Source organism: Microcaecilia unicolor, chromosome 5 (genome assembly GCF_901765095.1).
Source record: "Microcaecilia unicolor chromosome 5, aMicUni1.1, whole genome shotgun sequence".
NCBI classification, from domain to species: domain Eukaryota; kingdom Metazoa; phylum Chordata; class Amphibia; order Gymnophiona; family Siphonopidae; genus Microcaecilia; species Microcaecilia unicolor.
The window spans coordinates 234,447,644-234,468,241 of NC_044035.1; the positions used below are offsets into that span (position 1 = coordinate 234,447,644).

Below are 20,598 nucleotides of genomic sequence, written 5' to 3' on the forward strand. Positions count from 1 at the left end.
ATTTCTAAACGTTTTCCTGTTACCCTTTCATTCTCACAGGATTTCCTTTAGATTCTCATCCTCTTGACATCTTTCTTTAGCTTATTGTTCAAGGTTCCATTTCTTTTATTTTCACATATTCCTTGTGTACCCCTTTATCCCATCTATTCCACTCACCTTCTCCTCCTCCTGCTCACACTCCACCTTTCCATATCCCCTCTTCCTTCACCTTCTCTGTAATTATGAACCTTACCACTTCTCTCCTCTGCTCTTCTCTCAAAAATTCTTCCACCTCTTATCTTTCCCCTTCCCCTATTCATCACCTTCCCTCTTGCTTTTCTTTCCAACTCTTCACTCCCTCTCTTCATCTCTTTCCTTCTCAAGTCTCAAATCCACCCCTCACCATCTCTCACCTTGCCTATCCTAATGTCCTCTATCTCCTCCTGACAAACTCCCTCCTTCCTGGCACTCACGCCTTCCAATCCCTTCTGGCACACCCTCTCTGATATTCACTTCTCTTGCCCTCTCTTTTTTCTTCTTGCACTCTCTCAGGGCAGTGGAACAGCTTTTTACTTGGGAGGAACAAACAAACCAAGCTCAGTTCCTGCCCCCCCCCCCCCCCTCCGGTGCTGATGCTATGTGGTGCAAAAAAATTGATGGGCTGGGAACAGGGACCATAGCCAAATTCCACTGCCTATGCTGTCCTTGCCTTCCCTTCCCCCAGCACACTTCTCTCCCAACACTCTCTAGGAAGAAATACAAAGCCCTGCAAATGGACACTCATAAGCATACTATACCTGCACCAAGTCCAAGAACTCAAAATGCATCAGCTCTACCTATAAGTTAGCAGTCAACATCCAGTTGGAGAAAAAAAAAAGAGAACAAACCAGGCTACCACAGATACTTATACATGACCTACATGTTAACAGAATCCCTCACACATGGATAACACAAACTAAATCTAAAAATAAGAGACTGCAAATTAGCATTATGCAGACAAAAAAAATTAATCGGAAACCCAAAGAAACCCAGACTCAGGAATACTGAAGAAAGAAAAACAGAAATGCATTTCCTCTTATGTTTACTAAGCCGTCACTTATTGCATAGCGAATCAGAACGGTTTACATATCAAAAAATATACAAATAACATATAACATAATTTAAGCTATGACTTCCATTTTATGATAGGCCAGACAGACAACTTTCATACCGAAGAGGACATAGACATTCATTTCAGCAGTCATACACATCACATTAATCATACTTCTCTAATAATTTATATCTTCTATATAGTATAAAGATCTTTTCTTACCTGAGTGGTTTCCTAAGTAAATATGTTATATTTCAAAAGCTTTTTAAAAAAAAAAAAAAGGTTTTCAAAGCTTCACGAAAACACATATACAAATCTTCCAGCCTGATATATTTTGGGAGGGAGTTCCATAATGCTGGAGCCAAAAAGAAAAAGGCTGAAGCATGGGTGTTATCTAAACACTGACAATATATATTTTGTACCTTTCGTCAATTAATTTTTCTAGTTTGATTGGTCCTGGTCTATCCTTAAGCAAAAATAAGAAGTGCTAAATCCTTTACCAGGATCTCCTCATTTCCATTTTCTGCTTTTTTCACTCTGTCTTCTTCCCTTTCATCTCTCTCTGATCCTTCCGATTCATCTCCCTCCACCCCCATCCATTTCTCTTATTTGCCTTTTTATTTTTTTAGCTAGATTTTATTCATCCTTTTCCCACCTCCAGCCATGTCCCTCAGCTTCATATGCTTACTTCTTTAGCCCTCTCACTGCCACCTATGTCTCTCATTCTTGTCTTTCAATCACCTTCTAGCTCATTTCTACCCTCTACACTCATATGCTACTATTCTTCATCTATGTCTACATCTAAACCCCTCCCTAACACTGATCCTTTCCCATCACTCATTCCTTCTCCACCTCCAGCCTCTTTCATATGTCTTACCCCCTTATACAGGTTCCCATTGCCCCTTTTATTTCCCCATTTCCACCTTCTCTCACCTCCTTCAAAGGACTTGTGCCCTTCCTTTGTTATCTCTCTCTCTCTTTATAGCCTCTGCCTCTTTCTCTCCTTTCCCCACATCCACTGCCCTGCCTCTTTCCCATACTCCCTATACCTCCTCCACTATTCATTACCCTAAGAACATAAGAATATAAGTGTTACCATACTGGGACAAACCAAAGGTCTATCAAGCCCAGTATCCTGCTTCCAACAGTGGGCAATCCAGGTCACAAGTACCTGGCAAGATCCCAAAACAGTAAAACAGATTTTATGCGGCTTATTCTAGAAATAAGCAGTGGATTTTCCCAAGTTCATCTTAATGATGGCTTACGGACTTTTCTTTTAGAAAATTATCCAAGCCTTTTTTAAACCCTGCTAAGCTAACTGCTTTTACCACATTCTCTGGCAATGAATTCCAGAGTTTAATTACACCTTGAATTAAGAAATATTTTCTCTGGTTTGTTTTAAATTTACTACTTAATAGCTTCATTGTATGCCCCCTAGTCCTAGTATTTTTAGAAAGAGTAAACAAGCGATTCACCTATACCCATTCCACTTCACTCAGTATTTTATAGACCTCTATCATATCTCCCCTCAACTGAAGAGTCCTCGCCGCTTTAGCCTTTCCTCATAGGGAAGTCATCTCCTCCCCTTTATCATTTTTGTTGCCCTTCACTGTACCTTTTCTAATTCCGCTATATCTTTTTTGAGATGAGCTCACCAGAACTGCACACAGTATTCGAGGTGCGGTCACACCATGGAGTGATACAAAGTTATAACATTCTCATTTTTGTTTTCCATTCCTTCCCTAATAATTCCTACCATTCTACTCCTTGATACGCTGTCCTCCTTACTTGGTTTTCAGGGCTCTGTTCTTTCCTGGTTTTCTTCTTATCTCTCCCAGCGTACCTTTCATGTATACTCTAGTGGATCCTCCTCTACTTCTATCCCACTGTCAAGTTGGTGTACCTCAGGGATCTGTCCTGGGACCTCTTTTTTTCTCCATCTATACTTCTTCCCTTGGTACTCTGATCTCATCCCATGGTTTTCAGTATCATCTTTACGCTGATGACTCCCAGATCTACCTCTCCACACCAGAAATCTCAGCAGGAATCCAGGCCAAAGTATCAGCCTGCCTATCTGACATTGCTGCCTGGATGTCTCAGCACCATCTGAAACTAAACATGACCAAGACTGAGCTTCTTCTCTTTCCCCCTAAACCAACCTCTCCTCCTCCCCCATTCTCTATTTCTGTGGATAACATTCTCATCCTTCCTGTCTCATCAGCTCGTAACCTTGGGGTCATCTTCGACTCCTCCCTCTCCTTCTCTGCACATATTCAGCAGACTGCTAAAACCTGTCGTTTCTTTCTCTATAATATCACCAAAATTCGCCCTTTCCTTTCTGAGCACACTACCAGAAACCTCATCCACACTCTTATCACCTCTCGCTTAGATTATTGCAACTTGCTTCTCACAGGTCTCCCACTTAGCCATCTCTCTCCTCTTCAATCTGTTCAAAATTCTGCTGCATGACTAATATTCCGCCAGTGTCGTTATGCTCATATTAGCCCTCTCCTCAAGTCACTTCACTGGCTTCCTATCCGTTTCCGCATACAGTTCAAACTCCTCTTATTGACCTATAAGTACATTCACTCTGCAGCTCCTCAGTACCTCTCCACTCTCATTTCTCCCTACATTCCTCCCCGGGAACGCCATTCACTGGGTAAATCTCTCTTATCTGCACCCTTCTGTTCCACTGCTAACTCCAGACTCCATTCCTTTTATCTTGCTGCACCATATGCCTGGAATAGACTTCCTGAGCCGGTACATCAAGCTCCATCTCTGGCCATCTCCAAATCTAAGCTAAAAGCCCACCTTTTTGATACTGCTTTTAACTCTTAACCCTTATTTTATCATCCTCACTTTAATATTCCCTTATCTCTTGTTTGTCCTGTTTGTCTGTCCTAATTAGATTGCAAGCTCTGTCGAGCAGGGACTGTCTCTTCATGTTCAAGTGTACAGCGCAGCATACGTCTAGTAGCGCTATAGAAATGATAAATAGTAGTAGTAGCATTTGCTTTCTTAGCCACCACTGCACACTGTCACGTTTCCTTGTCTATGCTCACCTCGCCCTCTGGTGGCCAGACCTGGTGGCTGCAATGGACTGTCTGTTTACTGTCACCCGTTCCAGACTTCAGCCCAGTACAGTCCAGATCTTCCGGGCTGCCAGAATTGCTTTCCCTGTTTGTACCTGTAGTTGCCTTGTGATTGCTGCAGCTGAGCTTTAGCAGCTGATGGGCTTTATTAATCACCTAGAAACTTCTATGTTTGCCTTTGCATCGTCTAAGGTCCCTGGTAGGTGGGTGTGCTCTGTGCACTTCTGCTTAGTCCAGTTCTAGCCTGAGTTTTTTGGCTGATTCTAGTTTGCTTGTGTGTAGTTAGCTTTGGTTTTATTGCTTAGTTCCTAGTCTTGTTTCTGGTTTGCATTCCCTTGTCTTGGGTCTGTGTTCTTTATTAGTGGCTGCTTGGCAGCTTTTAGTCCTGACTCCCTCCTGTCTGTGTTTGTCTTAGTGGCTGCCTGGCAGCTTGTAGTCTTGACTCTGTTGTGTGTTTCCTGCTGGTATCCAGTTCCTGCCCAGTCCGGTAAGCCCTGCCAGCCACCTGCACCCAGGGGCTCAACTCCTGGGGAAGGGTGGTCAAGTGCAGGTGACACCTTGCTCCAGTCCAAGTGTTCTTGTCCAGTGTGTTACTGCTTTGCTTTTCCCTGTCTGCAGTCCCTGCTTTGTGTGTGTGTTAGCCCAGTGCTGGTTGGGGTGGTTTTGCATGCCACTGCCGCTCCTTGGCAGCGGCCCAAAGGCTCACAAACCTAGTTGCTGCTTTGAAACCTGACACTGAGCAGGTTTCAACGTATCAACGATGGCATCTAGATCCTTTTCCTGGGAAATGACTCCTAATGTGGACCTTGCATCACATAGCTATAGTTTGGGTCACTTTGCACTTGCTCACATTAGACGTCATCTGCCATTTGGATGCCCAGTCTCCCAGTCTCTTAAGGTCCTCTTGCAAATTTTCACAATCTTCTTGAAATTAACAACTTTGAATAACTTTGTGTCATCAGCAAATTTAATTACCTTATTAGTTATTCCCATTTCTAGATCATTTATAAATATGTTAAAAAGCAGCAGTCCCAGCACAGACCCTTAGGGAACCCCACTGTCTACCCTTCTCCATTGAGAGTACTGACCATTTAACCCTACTCTGTTTCCTATCTTTTAACCAGTTTTTAATCCACAATAGGAAATCACCTCCTATCCCACGACTTTCTATGAGGAAATTATAAAGTCATGAGATAGGAGGTAATGTGGATTAAAAACTAGTTAAAAGATAGAAAATAGAGTAGGGTTAAATGGTCAGTATTCTCTATGGAGAAGGGTAGATAGTGGGGTTCCCTGCGTTTCCTACTTGCCCCAACATCCATCCCTCATCTTCACATTCCGCTGCATATGCCCTTGCCACACTGTCCATCCTCCTTCTTTCTCACTCCCCCTCAGTATCTTCTCTTTTCTCCAAGTCAACACCAGCATCTTCCCCCTTCTCCTAGAATTCCCCTCTTCCAACTCAATCCCAATCCTCAGCATATAGTCTCGTCAGTGCCAGCCTTTGTCTTTTCCCTATGCACTCCCCAAACCTAGCATCTCCCATAGGTCTCCCTATTCCCTCTTCCCACCCCAAAGTGGTCCCAGCATTTTTCTCCCCCCCCCCCCCCATGGGGTCCAGCATCTGTTTCTCTCCCAGCATCACCCCTTCTTGCCCCTCCCTATGATCCACCCCCTCTCTCAAATCTGCCCTCAACCTATGGTTCCCTCCCACTGCTATGACAGCGATAAAAAAAAGTCTGAAAGAGCAGCTAGCACAGAGCCTAATGCTCAAGCATTCATCCAGGCTGTGCCAGTCCTGCCTCCCTAGCACACATTTCTTGCTGCCATAGAGGTAGGACTGGCAGAGCCTCATGCTTGAACACAAGGCTCTGTGCCACCTACGTTTGTTTTTGTTTTTTAAGTGCCAACAGTCGCAGCTATAGGTGAGGACAGGAATGAGGGGAAAGGGTGAATTGTGGAGAGAGAGAACAAGAAGGGATGATTATGTTGGGCCATATGGAGAAGGGAAGGACTCCATCCTGCAAACGTCCCCCTACTTCCCCTCCTCCAAAAGAAAACCACACTATGCCCACAGTGAGAGCTGTTCTGTTTCTGCAGGTCATGATGTTACCCACTTCTGTGCCATACTCAATTCTGTTTGTTAACAAAGAACACTACAACAAGAGAACATTCCATGAAACTAAATGATCAGCAGACTGAAAATAAATCGCAGAAAATATGTTTTCATACACCGCAAAACTAAGATATGGAATATGTTGCCAGAAGATGCAGTCAAGGTGAATAACAGTGGGATTGAAAAGAGGATTGCATGAGTTCCTGGAGGAAGAATCATTATTAGCCAGACAGCCTTGAGAGAGCCATTTCTCATAGCTCATTTCCAGGGCTAAGCAATACCTAACTTTTAGCAACTTGACCCCTAGCACAGTGATGGGCAACCTTTTGAGCTTGGTGTGTCAAAATTCGCCAAAAAAACGAGCATAACTCGGGTGGTGTGTCACTTCGAGAAAAAAAAACATAATTTCGCGATATTTATAGTTTAAATAACAAAAATGTATAATTGTAATATATAACTGTATTTAATAAACCAAAAACTAATTATTTAACTTACCTGCTTAGTGACTTCTTTGTTCATCTGTCAGTCGGTTTCTTTTGTTGGTCTTGATATTATTTAACTTGTGTGGGGTGCCGTGAACTAAGATAAGTGAGGGGGAGGGGGAATTCTTTAACTAATCTGCCTATTAGTGACTTTTTTGTTGCTGAATTTCATTGGCTAAATCTTCAATTGATATTTCTACTGAGTGGTAACTCAGATATTCTCTTAATAATTGCATCTTTATTCTGCATATCGTGAAATAGAACTGGTGCACATCTTAGGAGAGTTTCTTTAATAAATTCTCCCTCACTGAGTGCTTTTCCATGCTGAGCTATGGAGTGAGCAATGCTCAAACTTGCAGATGTTAAATTTGTAGAACCTTTTACAAATTTAAGGATGGAATTAGATTGGCTGCCTGGAAATGTATTCCTTCCTTTCATCCTCACTTTTTTTCAAGAGCTGGGAATGATTAGTTTCAAAATGTCTATTTATATTCCACGTTCTGCTTACTACCGTTTCAGTACATTGAACGCAAAATGATCTGCCATTTTATTTCTATAATGCCATACATCTCGGTCCATGTCTCTTGAAAGGGTCGGCTACTGCTACTACCACTTCCTTTACTTAACCTTGGTTTTTTATTTTTTGGGTTCTCCATCAGGGGGGCAGTGACAGAAGATAGAATTATAGATAGCCTGTTAGCCCTGCAGGCAATTAGGGGTTAACTAGCCTAACTGACCACCTTATGTAAATTAAGATGGCTGCAGCTATTTCTAATGGCGGGAAACGGCACCCATAGCACATGCCCTCGCCTCTCCCAGCCTCCCCCTCACCTATCTCAGTAATGATGGTCAATTAGAAATCCACGACACCCCAGAACAGTAGATTGGATGATGGTTGCTGTGGTTATGTGGTTGCTGGTAATGGCGATCACAGAGATGCGTCCCCCACGGCATTCCGCTGCTCTCTGCTCCGCCGGCCGGAAGTGAGGTCAAAGATCCCCTAACGGCCATGCAGGAGGCGGGGCAGAGGGAGCAGCAGGGAGGGAACGAGTGGAGGACTCGGAGGGAGCCAATAGAAGCGCACATGGCACACCCCCAGCGGGTAAACATGCACCGGGGGGGGGGGGGTGATTTCACCGGGGGGGGGGGGGTGATTTCACGGGGGGGGGGGGGGAGGTCGCGCGATCTGCCCCGGGTGTCAGCAAGGAACGCCGCTGCTTCTCTGTATGAGGCCACATGCGGCCGCGTGTCAGTACTGACACGCGTGTCATAGGTTCGCCATCAGGGCCCTAGCAGGAGCAAAAACTATGACACACACGCACATATGTAGTCAGATAAGACAATTTCACATTCCTGGTCATCTTAGACTGCACCATTCTCGGAATATGTGAGACGTACCCAAGAGGAGCTATTGGGCGGGGGAAGACAAAGCCTCCCTGAAGACAACTCTGTCACAGTCTGAGCGAGCCCTGGAAAGCACATCCAACAGGTAATACTGCATTAAAGGAATGCAGCAACAACCACATCACAACTGTACAGATCTCCTCCAGAGCAACCTTCCGGGCCTTGGCCAAAGAAGTCACCTGAGCCCTCATCAAGTGAGCTTTCAAACTTAGAGACACTAGCCTATTTCTATAAAATATAGGCAGCCTCTATGGCCGCCTTGATCCACTGCATCTTGGCCTCAGAGGCCGCCTGGCCCTTCCAAGGGCCATGAAAAAGAACAAAGAGTTGATTGGACAGATGAAGTTCATTGGTTGTTTCCAAGTAAAGAAGCAACACCCTCCAGACATCTAGCTTACGTAGTCTCCAAGCAGAGGGATCAGACCCCTCCTCTGGAAAGGAGGGCAAATAGACCTCCTGGTTCACATGGAACACCAAGATCACCTTAGCCAGAAAAGAAAAAATTATTAGAATCAACTGTCACGTCTGTGGCCGTGACCACCCTCAGACTTACCTTATTTCTGGGGGTCAGCTTCTAAGCTGGCTTCTGCCTATCCTTTCTGGAGTAGTTTTCCTTCTGTGTGCTGGCTGCTTCCAGCATGGCTCTAATTACTCCACTCTACTGCACCTGGGGGTGCTGCCTGAGTTAGCTCTACCTCTGTCTCCAGCCTGGCTCTGTTTGCTCCTCTGTGCTGCACCTAGGTATTCTTAAGTCTCTCTGTGTTCTGTGTGCGCTTTGCCTGCTGCTTGGTTTGTGCTCCTCTCACCCGCTCCGCTGGTGGCCAGAGCCAGTGGCTGCCATAGTTTGTCTTGCTGTTCCTACCCGTTCCAGACTTTAGCCCAGTCCGATCCGGTTCTTCCAGGCTGCCAGACTTGTCTCTCTTGTTTGTGCCTGGACAGCCTCCGTAGTTGCTTACTGATGGCTGCAGCTGCTCCTCAGGTGTTGAAGGGCTTTATTAATCACTTAGAGACTGCAGCCTTTGCATCGTCTAAGGTCCCTGGTATGTTAGAGTGCTCTGTGCACTGCTACCTTGTCCAGTTCAGTGTGATTTTCTAGCTTGATACTAGTAGCTTGGGCATAGCTTTTTCTTGTTGGCTTGTGTACAGCTTTACTAGATCTCCTGTGTGTTGTGTGAGTTCCTAGCATGTGACTAGTTAGCTTGGGCATAGCTTTGCTTGTTAGCTTGAGTACAGCTTTACTAGTTCTCCTGTGTTTTGCTTAGTGTGAGTTTCTAGCTTGTGACTAGTTAGCTTGGGCATAGCTTTCTTGTTAGCTTGTGTACAGCTTTACTAGTTTTCTTGTGTTTAGCTTTCTGGTTTTCCCATGTGTGTTTTCCTTTGCTTCTGGAGCTTCAGCCCTAGACCTGTCCGCTGCCAGTACTCCTTGCTACTGGAGCTCCAGCCATAGTCATGCTACTTGACCTAACCATTGCCTGTATCTGACTACTCTCTGCCTGCTGCCTGAACCCCGATACTTTCTGTCTGCTGCCTGACCCGACTACTGCCTCAACCCCGATACTTGCTGCCTGCTGCCTGACCCGACTACTGCCTGAACCCGGATATTCTCTGCCTGTGGCCAGACCTGACTATTGCCGGAACCTGGACATTCCCTGCCTGTCTGCCTTGCTTTTGCCTAGGTGCCTGGGGGCACTTCTGTATCCTGATTCCTGTTGTTCCTGCTTGCTGGTTCCAGTTCCGGTTTTCCTGTAAGCCCTGCCGGCTGCCCGAACCTGAGGGCTCAACCCTTGGGGAACGGTGGCTAAGCGTAGGTGAAGCCTAGGTCCCGTGTGTTCCAGTCCAGAGGGCTCCACTCCAGTGTGTACCAGTCCAGTGGGTTCCAGTCCAGTGCGCACCCATCTAGTGCGTTCCAGTGCAGAACTCCAGTCTGGGGTTCCAGACCAGCCTTGCCTCGTCTCTGCTTTGAAGGTGACCATGCCTGCCACTGCCACTCCATGGTATTGGTCCAAGGGCTCACAAACCCAGTGTTTCCAGGGAAGAAGCCTGACATCGACACCGAGTTCTCCAAAAAAGAAAGGAATGGGTCCCACCAGGACAGCTCATACAACTGTGAGACTGCAGGCCGAAGTGATAGCCACAATAAAACTGCCTTAAGGGTAAGGTCCCTAACTGAGGCATGCCGCAAAGGCTTGAAGGAAGCCCCGGGGAGCACCCAAAGAACCAAATTCAGGTCCCAGGAAGGAAAGAAAGGGCATACCGGAGGCCGCAAATAAGCAACCCCCTTCAAAAAGCGAGCAACCTCCCCATGCACTGCCAGGGAGAGACTCTGCACTTTGCCCCCCAAAACAGGAAAGGGCAGCCACCTGATGGAACTCAGGGCAAAACCCTGATCCAAACCTTGCTGCAAAAAGACTAAGACATTGGGATCTGCACCTTCCATGGAGACAGAGCCTGCTCAGCACACCAAAAACCTTCCAGACCTGCACATAAGTCAAGGATGTGGAAGACTACTGCAACTTAAGCAAGGTGGAAATCACTGTGGACGAAAAGCCACGCCTCCCTAAACATCTCCTTTCAAAGGAAAGGTCGTGAGCCAGAAAGGATCCAAATCTTCCATTTCTATCAGCCCCTAATACAGGAGCCCCCTGCCTCAGAGTAGAGGAAATGGCTCAACACCAGCAGGCACAGTAGATATGCATATCATGGATGGGGTCAGTCCAAAGTTTTGTATTAGTCTTTTCAGTGACTATTACATTTTTCTCTTGTGTATTTAGTATACTTATTTTCCACTTTTTAATTCCAGACATATGGCACCTTTATGAATTTTGGCGCTGTTCATTCACTTAATTATTTATTCTTTAAATATATATGTTCCTTTCAACATGAGCAACCTATTTGATTTCGGTCCACATTTTTTATTTTTATTCGTTTCAATCAGCATTTTCTTATTTCTTTGTTCTTTTACCAATGTTTAGTGTAATTTTCACAATACACTGCAGTCAACTTTTCTAATCTTTGTCGGAAGATGGTTTTGTAATTGTCCTTTCAGTGACTCCCATACTTTTTTGTGTATTTATATATTCACATTGGTTTTGCCATTTTTTTCACCTAGCTGCTCTCTATAGGTATTGTTCTCTCTATATACCTCACAATACCCAATTTACAAGTTCTTTTAGATGTGCATACTACCCTCATTTATATTATTTTTTTAATTTGAATATTTTACATACATCCTCTTCTCTATTTGGTTTAGAATATTTTTTGAACACCATGACAACACTAAAAAGTTGCTATTTTTGATCACACGTCATCCATCCAGCTGTTACTTTTCAACTCCAGTTACATTTTTTCTTTTATATCCTGTTTACAATATTATGCTCAGCACTATTTATAGCTCTTTTTTGTGCTATACATATATATTTTTGTATGCTCATTTTTACTCACAGATCGTCTTTTATAGATTTCATATATATGTTTTACCTATTTCTCAGCATGCCACATCTATATGAAGTCCATATTTATCCAGTACAAAAGTACAATAGTACTATTCATTTGCCAATATTTCAAAATATTTCCCCCTTTTAAAGACATCAAACACCTGTTTCATATTAGGCATAGCTTGATATCAGCAATATGCAAACTAAAGGTACTTACTTGGACCACCATGTTCATTTATATATATATATATATATATATATATATATATATATATATATATATATATACACACACACACACACACAGTGCAGGGTCTGGGACCAAATAAATGCATGCAGGTAACTGGAGCGTGCACTTCACCGTTGTGACCCAAAGAAGCTTGACATCTGATAAACATATGTACAGTACTGTTTATTATACATACAGTATACAGTCTCCGTTAACTGACGTTAGGCTTACTTGAAGTAATCAGTTATAGTCCTCTGTACACTATTGCGTCTGTGAGTTTCATAGACTATGTCTGCCAGACAGTAAAAACTGTCATAGCACTAATAACCAGAGCCTCCAGATAGGCCTGCATGGTGTTGAGACTCTCCAGCACTCTTGAAAAAGTGACAGGAGGAGGTTGTTGAATTTCATCAGCATGTGCCTCGCTGCTCATTTATTCATCTGTTTTATCATCAGCCGTTGTTGCCTGCATGCAGGCGCATATCTCGACATCAATGCTGTCGTCAGCTGTTTGTAGATCATAATCAACAGCTACGTAGCGATGAAACTCCTCTTCAGTAACACAGGCTGGGATGTCAATAACCTGTTCATCTGACGCGTTTGCAACAGCTGCATCTGTTTCGTCCCTCTCCACATCCTTAACAAAGCTTGCCCGCTTGTAGCAGTTCACAATGGTTTCCTGTGTAACATGATTCCAGGTTCTTTCTGCATATGTAGGGAATCCAACAGTGATAGATTACAAGCCAGTTCAACAGCACGTTTATCCTTGCCAGTCTGGTCATCCATAATGCTCATCAAATGACGTAGCACAAGAGCCTGATAATGTTGTTTCAAATTGGCTATTATGCCCCAATCCATAGGTTAGATCAGAGTGGTAGTGTTTGGTGGCAGGAAGACCACCTTGACGTTAGACAGCCTGACATCATCCCTGTGTGCAGCACAATTATCACAAAGCAACAAAATCTGACACATTTGTGCCCACATTCTAGTGTCTAACTTCTTTAGCCACTGCTTCCAAATTTCCCCAGTCATCCATAAATTTGAGTTAGCCTCGTATGACACAGGAAGTCGTTTAACTTTGTTGAAGCAACAGGGCTGTTTGCTCTTTCCAGTGGCGAGGGGTTCCAACTTCTCACTCCCATCCATATTGCAGTAAAGGAGGATCGTCAGTCGGTCCTTCGACGTTTTACCTCCAGTAGTTTCAGCATATTTGAATGCAAGTGTTCCATCAGGAATCACTCGCCAGTAGAGACCATTTTTGTCAGCATTGAAAATGTCACGAGGTGCAAACTCATTCAAGATGGAAGAACTGAAACAACCCAATTTTCAGCACCAAAGTCATCAGCGTCTTGTTTCTCACCATGCTGTTTCTTGAATTTTATGTTGTTCCTCTCCTTCCATCTTTCCAACCATCCAACAGTGGCTTTGAAATCAGTTAGTCCAAGACTTTCAGCTAGCTGGTTAGCTTTCTCCATAAGCAGTGGACCACTGACAGGAAACTGCTCCTGATTAGAGTAAACCAACGAAGAACAGCATCTTCTATCTCCTCAGCTTTTCCCGCCCGTTTTCGTTTCCGTTGTGGATTTGTATTGTTTTGCCAGTCTTCCAGAAGCTGGTCTTTCTGCTTCAAGACACGTGAAATTTGACTGAGATTGACACCATATTCTTTAGCAATAGATGCTTGACTTTGTTTGTTTTCTAATTTTTTAAGTACTTCTATTCATTCAGCCAGTGTTAAAAGTCTTACAGTTCCGCCGTGACAATAACCCCAGTGTACACTCTAACAACATCTTTCACTTATTCTGCCTGTGGCAGTTAAAGGGGCGGTAAATCTGAAATTTCGTTGGTTGTCACGTGCCAATTGGCTTCCATATTCCGTGCGCGCTTATGCGGAGTCTTCCCTGCAGAAGAGCGGTCTTAAACCATGCATATAAGCGAATCTTGCACTTATCGGTGGTGCGCTAAACCAAAGTTTGTCCGCATAAAAATTGATGGCGCCAAAAACGGGACTGAAGTACGGCATGCAGTTAAACAGAGCATGCGCTTATCCAACATGCAATTAAATGAAGTGCACTATATATATATATATATATATATATATATATATATATAGATATATATATATATATATATATATACACATATACATACACACATATATATATTACAGTTATATTAATATATCATTACCATTATTATGGTTTATCTGTGTTATGTTTTGTATACCAGAATATGTCACTCATATATTTGTTCATTTTATGTATTTAAACTGTGTCAAATGTAAAATAACCTTCTACATATATTCCTCTTCACATTTATATCATTTTTAATCTGTATATATATGTGTTTGCAGACTCCTGAGGAAGGCCTTTGTATGCCAAAACACGACCTGTGATGAGTCTTGGATGATCAAATAAAGATGTTATTTTGGACATCGTTTTCTGCCCTTTCCTTTGTAACCCTTGTTGTGACTGTTTCATCTGTGTGTCTACAAGGGTTACTGTTCTTCTGTTTTCCTGCCGTGTCATTCCAAAGCCACCAGAAGAACCAGATGAGGATGGCGTGCAATTCTGCGCCTGAGCCAGTCTATCAGAGGCCACTGAGGGAAGACATTCAAGGGCTCCTCCTCGTGTCACAGCTGAACCACGGCATCTATCCCCTACGAGGCCACCTCCCTCTGGCGGATGAAGAATCGCTGCATCTTATTTATTTAAAAAATTTATAGACTGCGCTATCTTACAATTCTAAGCAGTTTCCAAGATAACACACAGTAAGATTCTTAACAAAAGTAAAAACATACATATACAAACCAACACATCATAAAAACACAACATAAAATTCATAAACAGCAAGTATGAGTAGTAAGTTCACACTCACAGCAGCTATCCTTACATATAGGCAAAAGCTTGAATAAACAATTATGCCTTCAATTGTTTTCTGAATTGCACAATAGAACAAATTTTTCACAGAGCTTCAGGCAACTGAGCGTGTGGACCCAGCTCCCACTTCTGGGGATTCAACTGGGAGTGGCTGAGGAAGTCTTCCTGGACATTGTCCTTGCCCACTATGTGTACCACTGACAGTGCCAGTAGGTGCACCTCCGCCCAACAGCAGAGACTTGCAGCTTCAAAGCAATCAGTTGATTTAAACCAGAAAGTTACAAACATAGTAACATATACAGCATAGTACCTTATATAACACGGCTAACCATTCTTACTTAATTATACAAATAGCAGGTTAAAAAAAAATGCTTTCAATTTCTTCCTAAACCTCCCATAGTTCATTTCCAACCTCATTCCATCTGGCAATGAATTCCAAATTTTAGCCAATTGATATGAACCGATAAATTATGAACCGTTTTATATTTCACCTGAAACACTGATGGAAAATAAAGACAGACACTCCAGGGTCCTGGCATCCTTAACATCCCCATCAAAAAAAATGTACAGAGTAGGAGCTGGGGTATCACACCTTTCAGCTCATTCTGGACCGCTGGGGCTCTCTGCAGTTCGACTGGATGACGGCCATGATCAAAGTAAAGGTGCAATGCTGTTTCTGTCGGTGGAGGGAAACAGCCTCCCAGGGGCTAGATGCTGTGGTTCAACCATGGCCATTAGAGGAGCCCCTCTTCTTCTTCTCCCTTCCATGGCTTCTTGCACGGGATTGCACAGTATCCCATTCTGCACCTGCTAGTGGTTCTGGACTGGCCTGCTGCCCTAGTATAAGGGTCTCTGATACTTCCTAGTAGAGGATCCTCTTCCACTGCCTAGGGGTCGGTGTCTGCTCTGCCAAGAGCCAGTAGAAATGGCACATGCGGATCCCTTCTGGCTGGTTTGACCGCTGAGGGGAGACACTTAGAGAAGCTTGGGTTCCCATTCGCCAGCTTCATGTGAGTGAAGACCTTGCAGAGGAAAATGCTTCAGAGCACTGCGAGGCCCTCCAACAGGAAAGTTTCCTCAGGGGGATCTGCAGCGGGAGCCCTAAGCATCACCAGAGTTCTACTGACCTGAGAAGAGAAATGCTCCTCCCAGTAGAAGTGCTGAATCACACAGGAACGCTCCATATAGGAGTCTGAGGGGGGCTGGGTGTCTGAGAGACCCTCCTGATCCTCGTGGATCAAAGTGGAGGCACACAATGTAGGAAGCTCCCCAATCCTCTCTATGGTGTTTGGCTCCTGGGATGGGGCCCTGGCTGGCATCAACCGGGCCCCCCTTGATGGCTGAGGGGCCAGCCTGCCTGCAGATCCTGTTTAACCAATTTGGATAATTTCTGGAGCCAAAAAAAAAAGCTTGGGGCCCCCAAGGATCCCCATCAAGACCCTCCTCCCCCAGGCAGACCCAAGATAGGTGGAAGAGATGCCCTCCACCCTTCCAAGCCCCAATGGGGGCTGCAAGCTCTCCTGCAGTGAGAATGCAGCAGGAGAGAAAAAAGGAGGACAAAATGGCTACAGGTCCTGACTTCAGTGCAGGGAGAGCGATTTGCAGCTCTGGCAACACACTCTCCCACAGTCAGAAATGGCCCATTGCACAGACTCCACAGCGTCTGACATGCGGCAGACACATGTAGACCTGCTTCCCTCCACAGGCTAACTCTGGCACGCGGCTCCAGCGTCTCAGCTGTTCCCCTGCTCTCAGCAGGTGTGTTCCCCCCCAATTTTACCTCAACTAGCTTTATTCCCCTAAAAAGAGCAATAGAAGCTAACTAGGCAGAACCAATTGGAATTTTTTTATGTGCCTGGGAGCTGCAGGGGAGCACAGGGAAGGAACACCCAAACAGGGTGTACGGGCTACAAGGGGCAGGGGAATGGGGACCCGTGCCCCTCTGTCAGGGTCTCACAGGATCGAGCCACACACCTCACCCAGTGGACGCTAAAGAGCATGACTGGCAGCAGCAGAGCAAGGCTCCACGCTCAACCAGGTCTGATCCTGGGATCAGGGAGTAGCTGTTAGGCTCAACCTCACTGTGTGGCCTCAGTCAGCACAGCAGCACCAGCCTGAACATCCTACCATCTGCTAGAGGTAGAGAAAAATACTGGAACTTTTCCAGAGCATCAGCAGATTATACCGGCAAGTTCACTGGAAAAGCCTAGCTTTCTCTACCTTCATCTGCTGGTAGGAAGGGATAACACCCAGATGTTTAGAACAGTGAAGATGACAACAAGGAAGTTGCCATTTACAGGTCTAGATGCTTCTAAATTGACTTCCAGTTTGTAAGGTGCTAAAAATGAATACGCAGCAACTAGATACCACACATAACCAAATAAAAAAAAAAAAGGACTAGATAAAAATTGAAAAGTCAAGAACAAAAAAGAAGACTACAGAAAACACCTAACAAAGAAAATAGTGACTGTGTGAAAAACATTTAACAGTGGCCTATTCCCTAGATGTTCCATATTTAGGCAAGGTTTTGAAAATGTATTCACTTGTTTGGCTCAGAAAGTGCATATTCTCAGCTAGACAAATCAGGGTCTGAGAATGGATGGCAACAGCACAAGCATTGCTGGGGTTGATGAGCAAGGACCTGGTAGGAAAGTAAGAGGAGAGATGAAATAAAGAGAGCTATAGGGGAATGGGAAGAAGGGGCAGACGACTGAAGGAAGGAGCTGGAGAAGAGAGTGAGACGTGTCAGGGAATAAGTGCACTACTGGCCCAAGTGTATCTAAACACCCTATTGGGCTCATTTTCGAAAGAGAAGGGCGCCCATCTTTCGACACAAATCGGGAGATGGGCGTCCTCCCAGGGTCGCCCAAATTGTCATAATTGTAAGTCGATTTTGGGCGCCCTCAATTGCTTTCTGTCGCGAGGACGACCAAAGTTCCTGGGGGCGTGTCGGAAGCATAGCGAAGGCGGGACTGGGGCGTGCTTAACACATGGGCGTCCTCGGCCGATAATGGAAAAAAGAAGGGCGTCCCTGACGAACTCTTGGCCAACTACAACCAAGCCACAAAAATGTGCCCTAAATGACCAGATGACCACCGGAGGGAATCGGGGATGACCTCCCCCTACTCCCCCAGTGGTCACTAACCCCCTCCCACCCTCCAAAAAAAAAAAAAAAGTTAAAATATTTTTTCCAGCCTCAAATATCATACCCAGCTCCATGACAGCAGCATGCAGGTCCCTGGAGCAGTTTTAGTGGGTACTTCAGTGCACTTCAGGCAGGCTGACCCAGGCCCATTCCCCCCCCCCCCCCCCCCCCACCTGTTAAACTTGTGGTGGTAAATGTGAGCCCTCCAAAACCCGAAAACAAAAAAAGGGATGGGGAAAATAGGCTCTATTCAAACAATGGGGCAGACGTATAAATTAGTAAAAACAATGATTTTTATTGTGAATAGGTGACTCAACACAGCCGTGTTTCGGCGCCTTAGCGCCTTCCTCAGGAGTCTATAAAAACAAATATAATGTCAGAAATAATACATAAATACTTAATACAAAATAAATATATCAGTGTACGTATATACTAAATGAACATCTCAAAACATATATATGAGTTAAAACCAAATGAACATATATAGATGTAAAAAACAGAGCAAAATTATAACCAATTTCAAATCCGTAAAAGTAATATTAAAAGTCATATTAAAATAACAGTCATATAATCTCTAAAAGAATTAAATGTGAAAAAATGGTGTTGCAAAATAAATGCATGCATCAGTAATGCAAAAACGAATGCTTATACAGGGAGTAATGTAAGGTGTGATGTTTACACAATAGACAGCAAACACAGGGTTCCAAGCAGTATCTGATTGGTTACATACAAGAGTCTGTAGGTGTCCAAAAATTGTTGGCCAGAGAGAATACAAGGCGTATACAAAGAGTGACAGAGTGGCAACATGATGTATAGACAAATAGAGTGTATAGATAATAAGGGGTGAGGTAGATTTGAAACATGCACATGAAAAAAATAAGCACATGAAAAATATATATATGAATATATATGTGAGAAAATAGACAGAGAGTGATGATAAGGTGCTAAGAGAAAGAGAGAGGGTATTGGGGGGGGGGGGAGAAAAGAAGAAAGGGGGGAATTGGGGAGGGAGAAGGAAGGGAAAAACAGGACTAAAATAGGAAAAAATTAAATAATAATAATATCAAAAAAGGGGTGTATCAAAAATATTCAGGTGGGGATCAAGTGCACACTCTGTGTGGTTTTTCTCTGAGCCCTCCAAAACCCACCAGAAACCCACTATACTCACATCTAGGTGCCCCCCTTCAACCTTAAGGGCTATGGTAGTGGTGTACAGTTGTAGGGAGTGGGTTTTGGGGGGGCTCAGCACACAAAGTAAGGGAGCTATGCACCTGGGAGCTTTTTCTGAAGTCCACTGCAGTGCCCACTAGGGTGCCCGGTTTGTGTCCTGACATGTCAGGGGGGCCAGTGCACTACGAATGCTGGCTCCTCCCACAACCAAAGGGCTTGGATTTGGTCGTTTCTGAGATGGGTGTCCTCGGGTTCCATTATCGCCGAAAATCAGGGACGACCATCTCTAAGGTTGACCTAAATGTGGAGATTTGGGCGTCCCCGACCGTATTATCGAAACGAAAGATGGCCGCCCATCTTGTTTCGATAATACAGGTTTCCCTGCCCCTTCGCGGGGATGTCCTGCGAGGACGCCCTCAGGAAAACTTGGCCACCCCATTCGATTATGCCCCTCTATGTGAACCTTCAGCCATATACCCCCTTGTAATACAACATCTCTCCTTCCCCCATCCTCCCCCCCCCCCCCCATGTCCATCATTTCTATCCCTATCATCGCAGTCACCCTACCTGTGTCCTGGGCCTGAGCAAGAAAAATGGCTCAGAACCTTTTGAATATCCATGGGTGCTTCAATCCTGCAGTATCCCAACCCCTCCAACAAACTTCCTATCAGAAGGGGTAGAACACAGACGGCCTTGAGCACAAGCACGTGATCAAAAGCCCAATGCTGACTGATGCTCTCTTACCAGAGAGCTATGCAACTGCTTCCCTCCCCCCCCCCCCCCCCAAAAAAAAAAAAAAACCACATTGGGTATGGTAGAGCTGAAGGCAGGAATACACAGGAACTGCATAGCAACATGGAGAGCAAATCTTGAAGGACTTTTAGAATCCTTGGCAAACAACCACGCATTAGCATACATTTAATATCTAAAGTGCTTCTAAGAATACTTAAAATAGTCTTTGATAAGTACAATCTAAAAGGTGACCCAAAATAGTCTAACATTATTCACCATATGGGAAGGACTTTTGAAAGTTAGTCTATGCGCTACACTCAAAATTTCTGTAGAACCTCTTGAAAAAAACACAAGAAAGTAAGTACAAGTATGGCAGAATCAAAGCAGCACATAATGAAAAATTCTTAGCCTAAATGCAATAGGAAAGAAAGAAAGCAAACAGACAACAAACCCATGGCATTTTCTCCAAGCACATGCAAGTTACCAAAATATAAAACACATTTCACATACCAGTGTAAGGCTAACATTATTTAAAAAAAAAAGGAAAGGGAAAAAAAATTAACAGGCAAACCTGAATCTGTTGGAAAGCTGTAATCCTCTTCCTGAATCTGGACGGCAAGACAAAATCACAACCCTGAGCTAGAAAAGCCAATTCCTTCCTCAGATCCGGATCTCGTCGCAAAGAGATCTCTTTTATCCTCATACTTTCTGATTTCATAAGTTCTTGATGTGCAAGAGTTTGAGTGCACAATCCCAGTAAATAACTGAGCTCGTCTATTATCAGAATGCTACTGGCAGCAGCTGCGCTTTTGCTCTGTGATATTCTGAGAGCCTGCTCAACTTTAG

The 20,598-nt window shown here is 44.3% G+C and overlaps 1 protein-coding gene across 4 annotated transcripts in view; it reads right to left on the reverse strand.

The window, feature by feature from the left end:
* Positions 1–20,598, reverse strand: part of LOC115470596 (serine/threonine-protein phosphatase 2A regulatory subunit B'' subunit beta-like) — a 221,493-nt gene that overhangs the window by 154,698 nt on the left and 46,197 nt on the right. Inside the window, exon 1 of one of the 4 annotated variants that reach the window (XM_030203887.1) lies at positions 20,324–20,566. The exons of the other annotated variants lie outside the window; for them this stretch is intronic. Coding sequence (XP_030059747.1) covers positions 20,324–20,470 — 147 coding nt within the window. The 5' untranslated portion in view covers positions 20,471–20,566. Of the gene's footprint in view, positions 1–20,323; positions 20,567–20,598 lie in introns of those variants that run through there. 4 annotated transcript variants of the gene reach the window in all.